The following is a 12,531-nucleotide window of genomic DNA, read 5'->3' as shown; positions in this document are numbered from 1 at the left end:
CCGTAATTTGGTCGTGTGCAGAATGCTGTGGGAACACAAAGGAGATATACTTAGCACAATCTTGGGACTTAAGGGAAGGTTCTGAGAGGAAGTAGGGCCACAGAGTTCCTATCAAAGGAAAAAGTAATGTCAATTTTTTATCAGTCCTAAACCATGTTCAAAAGCTAGATAGTTATATTATAAAAGTCATATAATGATAGGTTAAGAATAAGCTTTCAGTTGTCACCTGGGGTAAAACTCTCAACAATTTACAACTTCCCCCAGAACCATTTATTTCATCCTCTACCACTCATCAAAATACCTTTCAAAAAATCTACTTTAGGGTACTTTTTCTTATCCTACAAGAATATTTCCATTTATAAAGCTGAAATTTTTCAATTACATACTCCAAGGTCAAAACCTTCCTCCATGGAAAGGACAGTAATAGAGACCATAGCAATAGGTTTCGATTTCTACTTCGCCACAGCCCTACATGAAACTCCTTCACTTCCTTCCTGCCCCTTTCCACAGCTGTCAGGACAGGTTCCCAGGCAACAACTCCCACCACTCTCCTACATAAGAAAAAGTGCTCTCTGGACCTCCTCTCAACCAGGCTCGGCCCTGAACCACCCAGGAGAAAGCAAGTCACTATCTGTCTTCTATTAAATCCAAGATACCAAGGCCAGAACTCTCCACAACCCACCTGTAATCAGGACAAATCCTTTTCTTTTTTTTTTTTTTTTTTTTTTTTTGAGACAGGGTACCACTCTGTTGTCCAAGTTGGGGTGCAGTGGCATGATTATAGCTCACTGCAGCCTTGATCTCCCAGGCTCAAGTGATCCTCCCACCTTAGCCTCCCAAGTAGCTGGGACTACAGGCGCATGCCACCACGCCTGGCTAGTTTGTTGTTGTTGTTGTTGTTGTTGTTTTTAGTAAAGATGGATTCTCACTATGTTGCCCAGGCTGGTCTCAAACTCCTGAGCTCAAGCAATCCTCCCGCCTTGTCCTCCCAAAGGACTAGGGTTACAGGTGTGAGCCACCCCACTCAGCCAGAATAAATCCATTTAAAGTAAATCTAAATCCATTCAAGCTGTACACAGATATACTCAATACCCTACAATTCCATTCCTAAACACATAACCAACAGAAATATGTTTTCTAAAATATGTGCTACAAAGTTCAGAGCAGCAGTATTTGTGATAACCAAAAAAAAAAGAAAACAAAAGCCAAATGCCTACCAACAATAGAATGGATAAATTTTGATAAACTCAATCAGAATTGGGCTGAATCAAAATCATGTAATCTGATAGAATGCAATGAAAAGAACATAGCATAACTTCTGTTACAGTACTGCTTAAAATGTCTAACTTGAATCTAGGCAGAAACATCAGATAAACCCAAACTGAGAGATACAAAATAACTGCTGATAATCTTCAAAAGTAACAAAGTCCATGAAAATCTAAGAGAAACTAAGAATCTGTTGCAGACTGAAGGAGACTAAAGAGACATGACAACTAAATAACACATGTGAATTAAAATTGCCTGTGGGATGTGACTGAGACAACTGGTGAAACTTGAATGGGGTCTGAGGGTTAGATGGTAGTAACTTATCAACATTAATTTTCTTATTTTGATGTTGAATTGTGGGTATGCAGGAAAATGTTCTGTTTGAAGGAAATAACACTAACAAGTATTGGGGATGCCAAGACATCAGGATGGGAACTTATTCTCAAATGGTTTAAAGAAAAAGTTGCTATTTTCTACTTAATTTTCTGTTAAGTCTGTGATATTTCAAAATTTTTTAAAGTATTAATTTTTTATGTTTGGAGGGGGAAGAATGAATAGAAAGAAGTGAAGAAGAATGGAATTCAAAGTTCATAAATACTCTTATTTCTTATCAACAAGGCACAAAGCTTAGGTGCAGTTGGTTGAAAATGAATTTATTACAAACTTAGGAACCCAAGTTTTGTCTTTTCTCTCAGTATAGATCCCTCATTTCTACCCAGAAAGTAGAAAAAAATTATAAAATTTTGCAAAAATCTGCCACATACCCTTCTTTCTACACTGGGATATTGGGATGATAAATCACAAATATACATAGAATATCTTGACTTATCTAAAATAAAAATGCGTGGCAAATGCAAAATCTTTTTTTACATTTTTCAAGTTGCTTTCAAGGCAAATTTATAAAATAAACAGTCAAAACTTATTAAAAATTTATTTAAGCTTTGCAATACACAAAATCAGAAGTAGCTTTAAAACCCCAAAAGTAAAAGAATTTCAGATTCATTTTCATAGTTAGATTTTTCGGCACTGGGCAGCTTGGCTTGAAAGAAATTACAAAGTGAAAAACTTTATACATTTAATTCATATTCAGGGTCTTTTCTAGGTAGTAGACAATTGTTGTCTCCCCATCTTCATTCTCTGCTCTCCCCATTCCTAACAATCATCCATTTTTGTTTGGGATATTGTGGTTTCAGGAACACACTGACTCTCAGCTCCCATGATCCCCCATCTAAAGGGGCAGACACATGATCTTAGGCTAGGCCATCCCTTAAACCACAATAGCTGCTTTAGTGATAGACATGTGATATGGATTAAATTCTGTCCCAAAAAAATCGTTATGTTGAGGTACTAACCTCCAGTACCTCAGAATGTGACCTTATTTAGAAATAGGATTGTTGCAGATGTACTTAGTTACAATGAGGTCACGTTGGAGTTGAGAGGTGACTGATATCCTTAGAAAAATGATATCCCAATATGACTGATATCCTTAGAAAAAGCAGAATTTGGGACATGCAGGATGAATGCCATGTGAAGACTGGAGTTATGTTGCCACAAGTCAAAGAACTACCAGAAGCCAGAAGAGAGATGTGGAATAGATCTTTCCCCAGCACCTTCAGAGGAAGCATGGCCATGCCGATACCTTGATTTCAAACTTCTGCCCAGGGACAAAGAAACTCTTTTAGATAGTATGCTACACAGAAATAAAGCCTGATCCCATGGTAACTATTTTTGCAACCATCAGAAAGCCAGACTGAGGATAAGTCATATACATAAGGGTAAAGACATATTCAGAGAAAGGGATGAAACATTCGGCAAGCTATGTCTGAAGTCCATACTATATCTAGACTTCTCACTTTTACGAGCTAGCAGATTCTATTTATTGGTTAATGTAGCATAGGCTGTTACCTGCACCTAGAAAAGAAAATACTAACTAACGCAGACACTGATCTAGGTACCAGGATGCTTTCTGCTACTAGAGAAAGAGAATTCCACTCAAATATGAGTTCCTAAGTTAGTGCCTTTAAAAATTAAAACTTCATTATCCCATGTAATAAAGTTTGGTGGTTCCAGAACAGGTTAATTCAGCAACTCAATGACAGCAACAAGGACTCAGATTCTTTCCATCTTTCTACATGTCTATGCAGCAAATTGGGTTGTCCCGAAGGCACCTGCCTCATCTCCACATGGCTGTAGCTGTTCCGGGCATCACATTCAGTTACAACAATACCCAGAGGGGGGAAAAAAAGACTACTTCATCACACATGCCTATTTTTTTTTTTAGCAAGAAAAACTTTTTTCAGAAGCCCCCAAAGAACTCATACTTTTTAGCCACAATTACATTGTCACAGGCATAAATCAAAAATTTGGTAAGAAGGAAATTACTATGATCAGATTAATAGTTGCATTAACATGCCAGAAGTTTTCTGAAATGCATGGTGATATTTTTGGTTGTCATGGAGACTGGGGTCCACCACCAGCATTTAATAGATGACAGCTAAAACTAACCAATTTGCTGGAAAACATTTGTCTATTTCACACAAAGAAGTGTGGTCTAAAATGTCAACAGAGAGAATATGGGCGAATAAAACTAAGAATAATAAAAGAGCAATGGCCAAACAGTAGACAAGTATCAGTGTCTTCCACAGTGGTGAAAGACACTATTCTTAGCTATAACTAGAATATAATCTAGGGTAGTGACAGACAAGTAAAGAAAAAATTTAAAAGCATCAACTTTAATGAGGATAAAGAAATAACGGGATTAGGAATGGACAAAGAATATTAACAGTAACTAAATACCTGTTATGCTAGGTGTTCTCATAAATTCCTTCATTTAATAAACACAGAGTTAGTATTTTAGTCTTCCCAAATGCTGACATAGCTAAATTATACATATTTAGGTAACCCCAGAGAGTCAATAAAAATTTATTTATATCAGAAAATACTACAATTTTTAACTCAGAAGGAAAGCTTGGCCTATGCTTACACTATAATCAGTATAGTTTAAAACAGCCATGTCACAAATCTTTGAAGTCTTCTTCTGCATTAGGTACAAAGAAAGTATTAAAAACTGACTCAGATTAAGAGACAACAACTGTAAAATACGTGTTTTACATATAAAAATGTGTATGGTTTTAAGATACCACCACTTAAGAGTTACACTTCCAACAAACTACTTAAAAATCACTGATCATGTCATTTGTTCAACACAGCTACCTCCAAATTCACCCAGTACGGAGCTACTCATTGCAGTACTAGCATATCGCAGTGTTAGTACTTAAGATTTTCTTCTATATTGTCTTCTACTGATACCAAATACGAATTCAGAACAGAAATTTAGGAGTTATATCTACCACAGGCCACACTAATTGTTAAGAGCCATATACGAAGTCTATTTCTAAGGAAAAAAGACATGACCATGAAGAAACCCACAGAGATTAATCACTCAGCATTGGTATTAGTGGGATCAAGAAAAAAAACTTAAAAACCAACTATGGGTAGTAACAAATAAACACCTAGGAGTTCTGGGATTAATAGTACAACATCATAAGTAATCTGAATATCATTATGAAAACTGAATTAACTTATTTCCTAGAGAAACACAGAATAAAACTGCCAAGGGTATATAACTGAAAGTGTGAACATGTCAGATATAGAAATAAAGTAAAATACTTACTGCCAAAGCCTTGGACAGTTTGGCTCTAAATTCATTCAGGATGATCGCCACAATGTCCTTAAGTGGTACGTAAGCAAAGCCATCTTCCAAATAGACTTTCCTTCCTCGAAACAAATCCAGAGCATCAGCAAAAGGGACCTGAATTAAGAATGAAACAGGCAAAATAAGTCAGCACCTGTCATTAAGAAATCCTAAGTCTTCGTATGTATAAAGTATAAACAAAGAAATTCATTAGTCCTAGCAGAGCCAAAAGAATAACAAAATGATTAATTTATCCTCCTTAAAACTCAACAGCATTAGCAAACAGTGGCAGTACAAAAATATGTTCGTTTCAGAGCTGATGTTTTGAAAAATAGTAACGCTAAAAGGCCAAGTTGGAATGCTTTCTTGTATTCCTTAACCTCTGAATTTACAAAATATAATCCCCGGGATTTCAAACTCTTAACTCAAGACTTCTACACACGTTGCATTCACCTCACATATCCCACATTGTATTCTGCATCACAGAGAATCCTAATTTGTAAACAACATATTCAGAGCTGAAAATTACTTGTAAGTAAAGTAATTCCAATTTCTTCATGTATGTTTCCATTCTCACTCCAGAGAAATATATTGAGAAAGCTAATCTCAGTACTAAGAAATGGAAATAATCATAAGCATTCAGTTTTGCTATTAAAATAAGTATTTGCCCCAAGAATTTATTTTTAAAAATCTTAGATTTTTAAACCCTATGAACAATCTTAAAATTCTAAGAGATGAGCAAAGTATGATATTAGTAAACTGTAAAAATCATTCTTACTCTCCAATAGTTTTTCTTTTTTATAAAAACGAGGTTAAAAAATTAGGTGAAAAATGATTCCCAAATTGCCTATTCATTCAAGTTTTAAGGAAGAATTAAATATAAATGCATACAATTTTCTGTATATCCAACGACATCTCACACTATAAACAGATCATGTGTTTTTTAACAACTTTCAATTAATTTACCGATTAATTGAACACAGTCCCTGCCCTCATGGGCACACATGGAAAGTCAAACAGCCCTACAAGGTAGAATTGTGTGAGACTGCACCAAATAGGTAGCTTACATAGGACATACTAGATGAGCAGGTAAGAGGGTTTACTGCAATAATACAGGCAAGAAACATGAGTTCTAGTCCAAGCTCTGATACTAACTAGACTTATTTGGTGAATAATTAGAGGCATTAATGAATGCCTCTAAATCTCAGCAGCCAGATCTGTAAAACTGAGAGAGGGGAGGAAGAGATAGGCTAACTGACCCTTAGGGATTCTTTAGCCATAATATTTCGTGATTCTAGCTTATTAAGGTGGTCACAGTAGAAACAAAAATGCCCAAGTAGAAGCAAAAGATGATGTGAAGGCAGAGTAACTGGAAATGTGTGGTGTAAGAGAAATAAATATTGATCGCCACACTCTAAGCTTGAAAGGCTGACTGAATGATGGCCCAACAGTTGAAACGAAGAAGGTGGAATGGGGCAGGACTTTAAACTACTGGCACTCACTCATAATAATTAGCACATTCTTTTCAAAGGAAATTGTGGGGTTGCAGTTATCAAATTGTAAAATGAATTTAAACTCTTCCCTCTTCCCCTTCTGGAAGGGTTCATGTGAAGTAGTTATCTGCACTGAGTGGGGAGGGGAAACTGAGGTGGCCCAGCACAGGATGATGGAATCTGGGTAGGTTAAGGAAGGCATTCCCATAGGAAAAAAGTAGGCTTACAATGTCAGAGCCCAGTGGAATGACAGAGAGACCATGAGGCGAGACACCACGATGTCAGAGGCCAAGAGAAGCAAAGGGGGGCTTCCACGCAAGGCAGCAATCCAAACAGAGTGTTGGGCCAAATAGGTGGCGAGAGTTTCCTGGCAGGGGACAGCCCAGTGCAGGGTGTAAGAACCCAAACAATGCAAAGAGGGTATTCCATTAGGAAAACAGCCTGTAATGGGAGGTCAGAGCCCAAGCAGGGTCGGGAATGCGTCTGTGGAAGGAGACAGCCCAGGAGAGAACATTGGCACACCATTAGTGCAATGAGGACAGCATCTGTGCAGGAGACAGAGTAGCTGTGGTGATGACAGGCTATAAAAATGGATTAATTAAATATGTATATAAAGCTCAATGTGACATATTTAACAAAACCTAGGAAGTATTTTACATGTTTACATACCTTATAAATGGACTCGAACCCCGACTTAGGTCCACTTAAACTTGGTGATGAGGCAAAAATCTCCTGTTCTCGAAGAGTCTTCTCTTCATCACTTATCTAAAAAAACACATTTTAAGCTGTTATAAAAATTTGAGGTCCTCTTCAGTTTCAATAAAATGATTTCCTGTTTTAATGAATACTGTTTACTTTTATTAAAAATTTTAAAACCTTGATATCTCAAATCATTTCTAACATGATATCTGAATCACTATCATTAGTGAAGGCAAAATACAGAAAAAAACCTAAATTGAATATTCTTTCAAATTTTAACCCTGCCAATTTCTGAAGGTATACATCAAAAGAACAGTAGCAGACAAAGAGAAAATATTTTAATGAGAAAAAGGAAAAAACTTATCATAAAAACTCAGGTTAATATAGACTAAAAATGAGCATTATCCTAATTCGAGTTATGTTAATATATTAAAATATCCTAATTGAGGTTAGAGTGGTTTGACTATTTCTCAATTTTCTAGCCACATAAGACAATTCCAAAATTAAAACACTAGTTTTTCTAGGAACAACTATAAATTTATTATCTCAGACTGATTATGGCTTTATAAAAAATTGATAGATCTGATTAGTACAAGCGTTAAACTTCTATACCAAAACATATATATATTTTTGTAAATGAAGACAAAATATAAGTGACAAACTGAGGGAAATATTTACATCATCTGATGTGTGAATTAGCCTCAGTAAGCCCCTAGTTGGCAGTATGTAAGCTTTCGTAACCCAAAAGTAGTAAAACATGAACAGCCAATAGTTATGTAAGTAAAAATAATAAATGCTAAATTAAAATAATGTGTACTATTTTCCATCCATCAAAATGGTAAAAGTTAAAAAGATTTAGAATATACAGCGTTAGGACAATCTTTGTGTACCATACTTTGATAATATATATCAAATAGCCTTTAAAAACGGAGATTGTAACTATTTTATTTTCAGATTAATCACAAGTAAATAACAGGACAAGCACACAAATAAAAACGTTTATTACAGTGTTATTTATAATAATAAAGAAAAAAACTAAATGTCCAACATGTATCTAGTTACATAAACTGCAGTAGAACTTGCTGTTTCAGTAAAACAGGCTATATTATTTAGGTCAACCTCCTAGAGAAAACAAAACAAAACACTGATGAAATTTTAAAAACATCTTTACAGCACAGAAAGTTAATATACAAAGTCAGGCCCACACAAAGTGGGATATCTGATGAGAGACCTTCCTGCTCAAATGATGTAGGATATCAGGGAATCCCAAGCCTTGAACTTGTTTTAAGGCGGTACCTGATTCAAATGCCCAGGCACCTCGAAAAAGCAAACTCAGATCCTCTCTGGAGGAACCTCCACAGTACACCTCAAAGTATTCCTACAAATAAATTTCCAAATACAATGTCAAGCACATTGTATTTTACAACAAGGTATAGAATAAAACTATACTTCATGAACAAAAACAACAGAGAAGAATTCACAAAGTTTACAGACAATAACTATGCTACCATGTGTACAGAAATAAAAGACAAGCACAATCTGTATGAAGTAGAAACTATAAAAAGTGATTTTTTTAAAAAAAGCAAAAGGCTGGGCATGGTGGCTCACGTCTATAATCCCAGCACTTTTGGAGGCCAAGGCGGGAGGATCACTTGAGTCCAGGAGTTTGAGAACAGCCTGGGCAACACGGTGAGACCCCATCTCTACAAAAAAAAATTTAAAAATTAGCCAGGTATGGTGGTATACACTTGTAATCTCAGCTACTTGGGAGGCTAAGGTGGGAGGATTGCTTGAGCCCAGGAGTTAGAGGCTGCAGTAAGCCATGATCACATTACTGCACTCCAGTCTGGGTGACACAGCAAACCCTTATCAAAAAAAAAGAAGAAGAAGAAGAAGAAAAAGCTTTCTGATGTGCTATTTTACATCACTGAATGGAACCTGGGTTTTCATTCAAAAGGTTCCAAACACACAGTTTGTAGAATCTAAGAAATGACATTTCTGAGCCCATTGAGCCCTTACAGGAACATACAAACATCCAGCCCTAAGACCTAAAATCAAGCAATGTGCACAAAACCTTTGTGATGTGTTGTTTTATATCACTAAATGAAACCTGTGTTTTATTAAACAGGTTCCAAACACACGTTTAGTTGAATATAAGAAATGACATTTCAGAGATGATTAGGCCTATATAAGGAAAAAAAGGAAAAAGAAAAAAAATTTCTAGAAATAGATAAAAAATATTTAGGCACAGAAATTTAAAACTCAGTGGAGTTAGGAAGAAACCCCTGAAATTCCTGTAGCTGTGAACAATTACTTGAGGATGAACCAGAAACTTATCAGCCTTCATATGGATCTACAACCCATTTTCAACTTATCTAGTGGGTCTGAGATCTCAGATCCCATATTTAAATTAAAATTGTCCTGGACCAGCAATGGCCCCAGGCCAATGAAAAAAAAAAAAAAAAAACGAAAACCCTTCTAGAAAGATATAATCCTCCTAAGCTTCAATATAGTCCACAACTAACTTTCCAAACACAATCTCCAGCATACAACAGTAACAAAGCACACCAGGAAATGAGACTCCATGAATAAAAACAATATAGGTAAGAACAAAAAAGTATCAAGATTGAAAAAGAATAACTAAAACTCTATTTGCAGATTATATGATTTAGTATACTTAGAAAATTCAGAAGAATCCACGATAAATTATTAAAACTATTGGCCTAATTGAGTCAGGTTTCTGGATTCAAATATAGAAAAACCGGCTGGGTGCGGTGGCTCACACCTGTAACCCCAGCACTTCAGGGGGCTGAGGCAGGTGGATCACGAGGTTAGGAGTTTGAGACCAGCCTGGCCAACATGGTGAAACCCCATCTCTACTGAAGATACAAAAAAAAAAAAATTAGCTGGGCATGGTGGTGCACGCCTGTAATCCCAGCTACTCAGGAGGGTGGGGAAGAAGAATTGCTTGAACCTGGAAGGTGGAGGTTGCGGTGAGCCAAGATCGTGCCACTGCACTCCAGCCTGGGCGACAAGGCGAGACTCGGTCTCAAAAAATAAAAAATAGAAATAAAAAAGTATAGAAAAACTAATTGTATTTCTATATGCCAGCAACAAAATTCAGTAATGGAAATTTTTAAGCTACAATTTACAACAGAATTAAAACTATCAAGGATCTAGGAATAAATCTAACAAAATATGTGCAAGGCCTCACCAAGAAAAATATAAAATCTTACTGAGAGAAACTGGAGAAAAATTAATTAACAGAGATATCCTAAACATCAACCAGAAAACTTAATATTGTAAATGTTTTAAATCTCTTCAAATTAACCTATAGATTCAATACAATCCCAAACAAAATCGTAATAGCTTTTGTGTATGCCTGTGTGTGTGGACGTTCTGGTTCTAAAATGTACATGAACATGCAAAGGGCCAAGAACAGCCAGAACAGAAATAACAAAAAAAAGAGTCAATCCAATAGAAAAATTAGCAAAAGACATTAACAGGCACTTTACAAATGAGAAAACTCAAAGAGCCAAAAAATGTATTAAAAGATGCTCAACCTCCTTAGTCATCAGGGTTTGAAACCATAATGGAAACCTCAATGACATACCACTATATGACAATTAGAATATTAAAATATACAAATGGCCAGGCATGAGAGTTGGCATCTGTAATCCCAGCTACTTGGGAGGCTGAGGAGGTTGGATAGCTTGAGGCCAGGAGTTTGAGACTAGCCTGGGCGACTAAGTGAAACCCCCATCTCTAACAGGGTCTTGTTTGTTCACCCAGGCTGGAATGCAATGGTATGATCACAGCTCACTGAGTAATTGAACTTTCTGAGTAATTGGGACTACAGGCACGAACCACCATGCCCGGCTAATTACTCTTAAATTTTTTTAATATTATATTTTTTCTTACAGAGAAGGGATCTCCCTATGTTGCTCAGGCTGGTCTCGAACTCCTGGGCTCAAGGGATCCTACCCCCTTGCCTTCTCAAAGTGTTAGAATTACAGATGTGAGCCACCATGCCTGGCTATTTTTTAAATTTTTTATAGAGACAGGGTCTTACTATGTTACCGAGGCTAGTCTCAAATCCCTAGAATCAAGTGATTCTCCCACCTTGTCCTCCCAATAGGCTAAGATTACAGGCATAAACCATTATACCCAACCTAAAAAAAAATTTTAATTAGCTGGGTGTGATGTTGCATACCTAGTAGTCCCAGCTGAGATAGGACTACAGACACACACCATTACACACAACTAATTTAAAAAAAAAAAAAAAAAAAAAAAAAAAAAAAAAGGCTGAGGTAGGAAGATCTCTTGAGCCAAGGAGTTTAAGGCTACAGTGAACTATGATCACACCACTACCCTCTAGCCTGGGCAACAGAGGAAGGGTCAGCATCATCCTGATACCAAAACCTGGCGGAGATACAATAAAAAAAATAAAACATCAGGCCAATATCCTTCATGAACACTGATGCAAAAATCCTCAACAAAATACTTGTAAACCGAATCCAGCAGCACATCAAAAAGCTTATCCATCACGATCAATTTGGCTTCATCTCCACGATGCAAGGTTGGTTCAACATACACAAATCAATAAATGTGATTCATCACATAAACAGAACTAAACATAAAAACCACATGATTATCTTAATAGATGCAGGAAAAGCCTTCAATAAAATTCAACATCCCTTCATGTTAAAAACTCTCAATAAACTGGGTATTGAAGGAACATACCTCAAAATTGTAAGAGCCATATATGACAAACCCATAGCCAGTATCATACTGAATGGGCAAAAGCTGGAAACATTCCCCCTGAAAACTTGCACAAGACAAGGTTGCCCTTTCTCACCACCCCTATTCAACATAGTCTTGAAAGTTCCTGCTAAGGCAATCAGGCAAGAGAAAAAAATAAAGGGTATTCAAACAGGAGGAGAGAAAGTCAAACTATCTTTGTTTACAGATGACATCATCCTATATCTAGAAAACCCCACTGTCTCAGCCCAAAAGCTTCTTAAGCTGATAAGCAACTTCAGCAAAGTCTCAAGATACTAAACTAACATGCAAAAACCACTAGCATTCCAGCTGAGTGAGGTGGCTCATACCTGTAATACCAGCAATTTGGGAGGCTGAAGCAGGTGAACCACCTGAGGTCAGGAGTTCATGACTGCCCAACACGGCGAAACCCCGTCTCTACTAAAAATACAAAAATTAGCCAGGCATGGTGGCACACGCCTGTAATCCCAGCTATGTAGTCCTCAGTGGGCTGAGGCAGGAAGATCACTTGAACCTGGGAGGTGGAGGTTGTAGTGAGCTGAGATCGCGCCACCGCAGTCCAGCCTGGGCAACAGAGCAAGACTCTGTCTCAAAAAA

General features: G+C 36.8%; 1 protein-coding gene across 1 annotated transcript in view; it reads right to left on the bottom strand.

The window, feature by feature from the left end:
- The window catches only part of PRIM2 (DNA primase subunit 2), a 313,885-nt gene that overhangs the window by 252,127 nt on the left and 49,227 nt on the right, over window positions 1-12,531 (bottom strand). Inside the window, exons 6-7 of the mRNA XM_055262817.2 lie at window positions 7,123-7,218; window positions 4,940-5,077 (exon numbers count right to left, since the gene is read on the bottom strand). Coding sequence (XP_055118792.1) covers window positions 4,940-5,077; window positions 7,123-7,218 — 234 coding nt within the window. The remainder of the gene's footprint in view (window positions 1-4,939; window positions 5,078-7,122; window positions 7,219-12,531) is intronic.

The sequence above is a fragment of the Symphalangus syndactylus genome, chromosome 23, assembly GCF_028878055.3.
Source record: "Symphalangus syndactylus isolate Jambi chromosome 23, NHGRI_mSymSyn1-v2.1_pri, whole genome shotgun sequence".
In the NCBI taxonomy this organism is placed as follows: domain Eukaryota; kingdom Metazoa; phylum Chordata; class Mammalia; order Primates; family Hylobatidae; genus Symphalangus; species Symphalangus syndactylus.
Note: the sequence above shows the minus strand (reverse complement) of the source record. Positions and strands in the feature narration are given on the sequence as shown.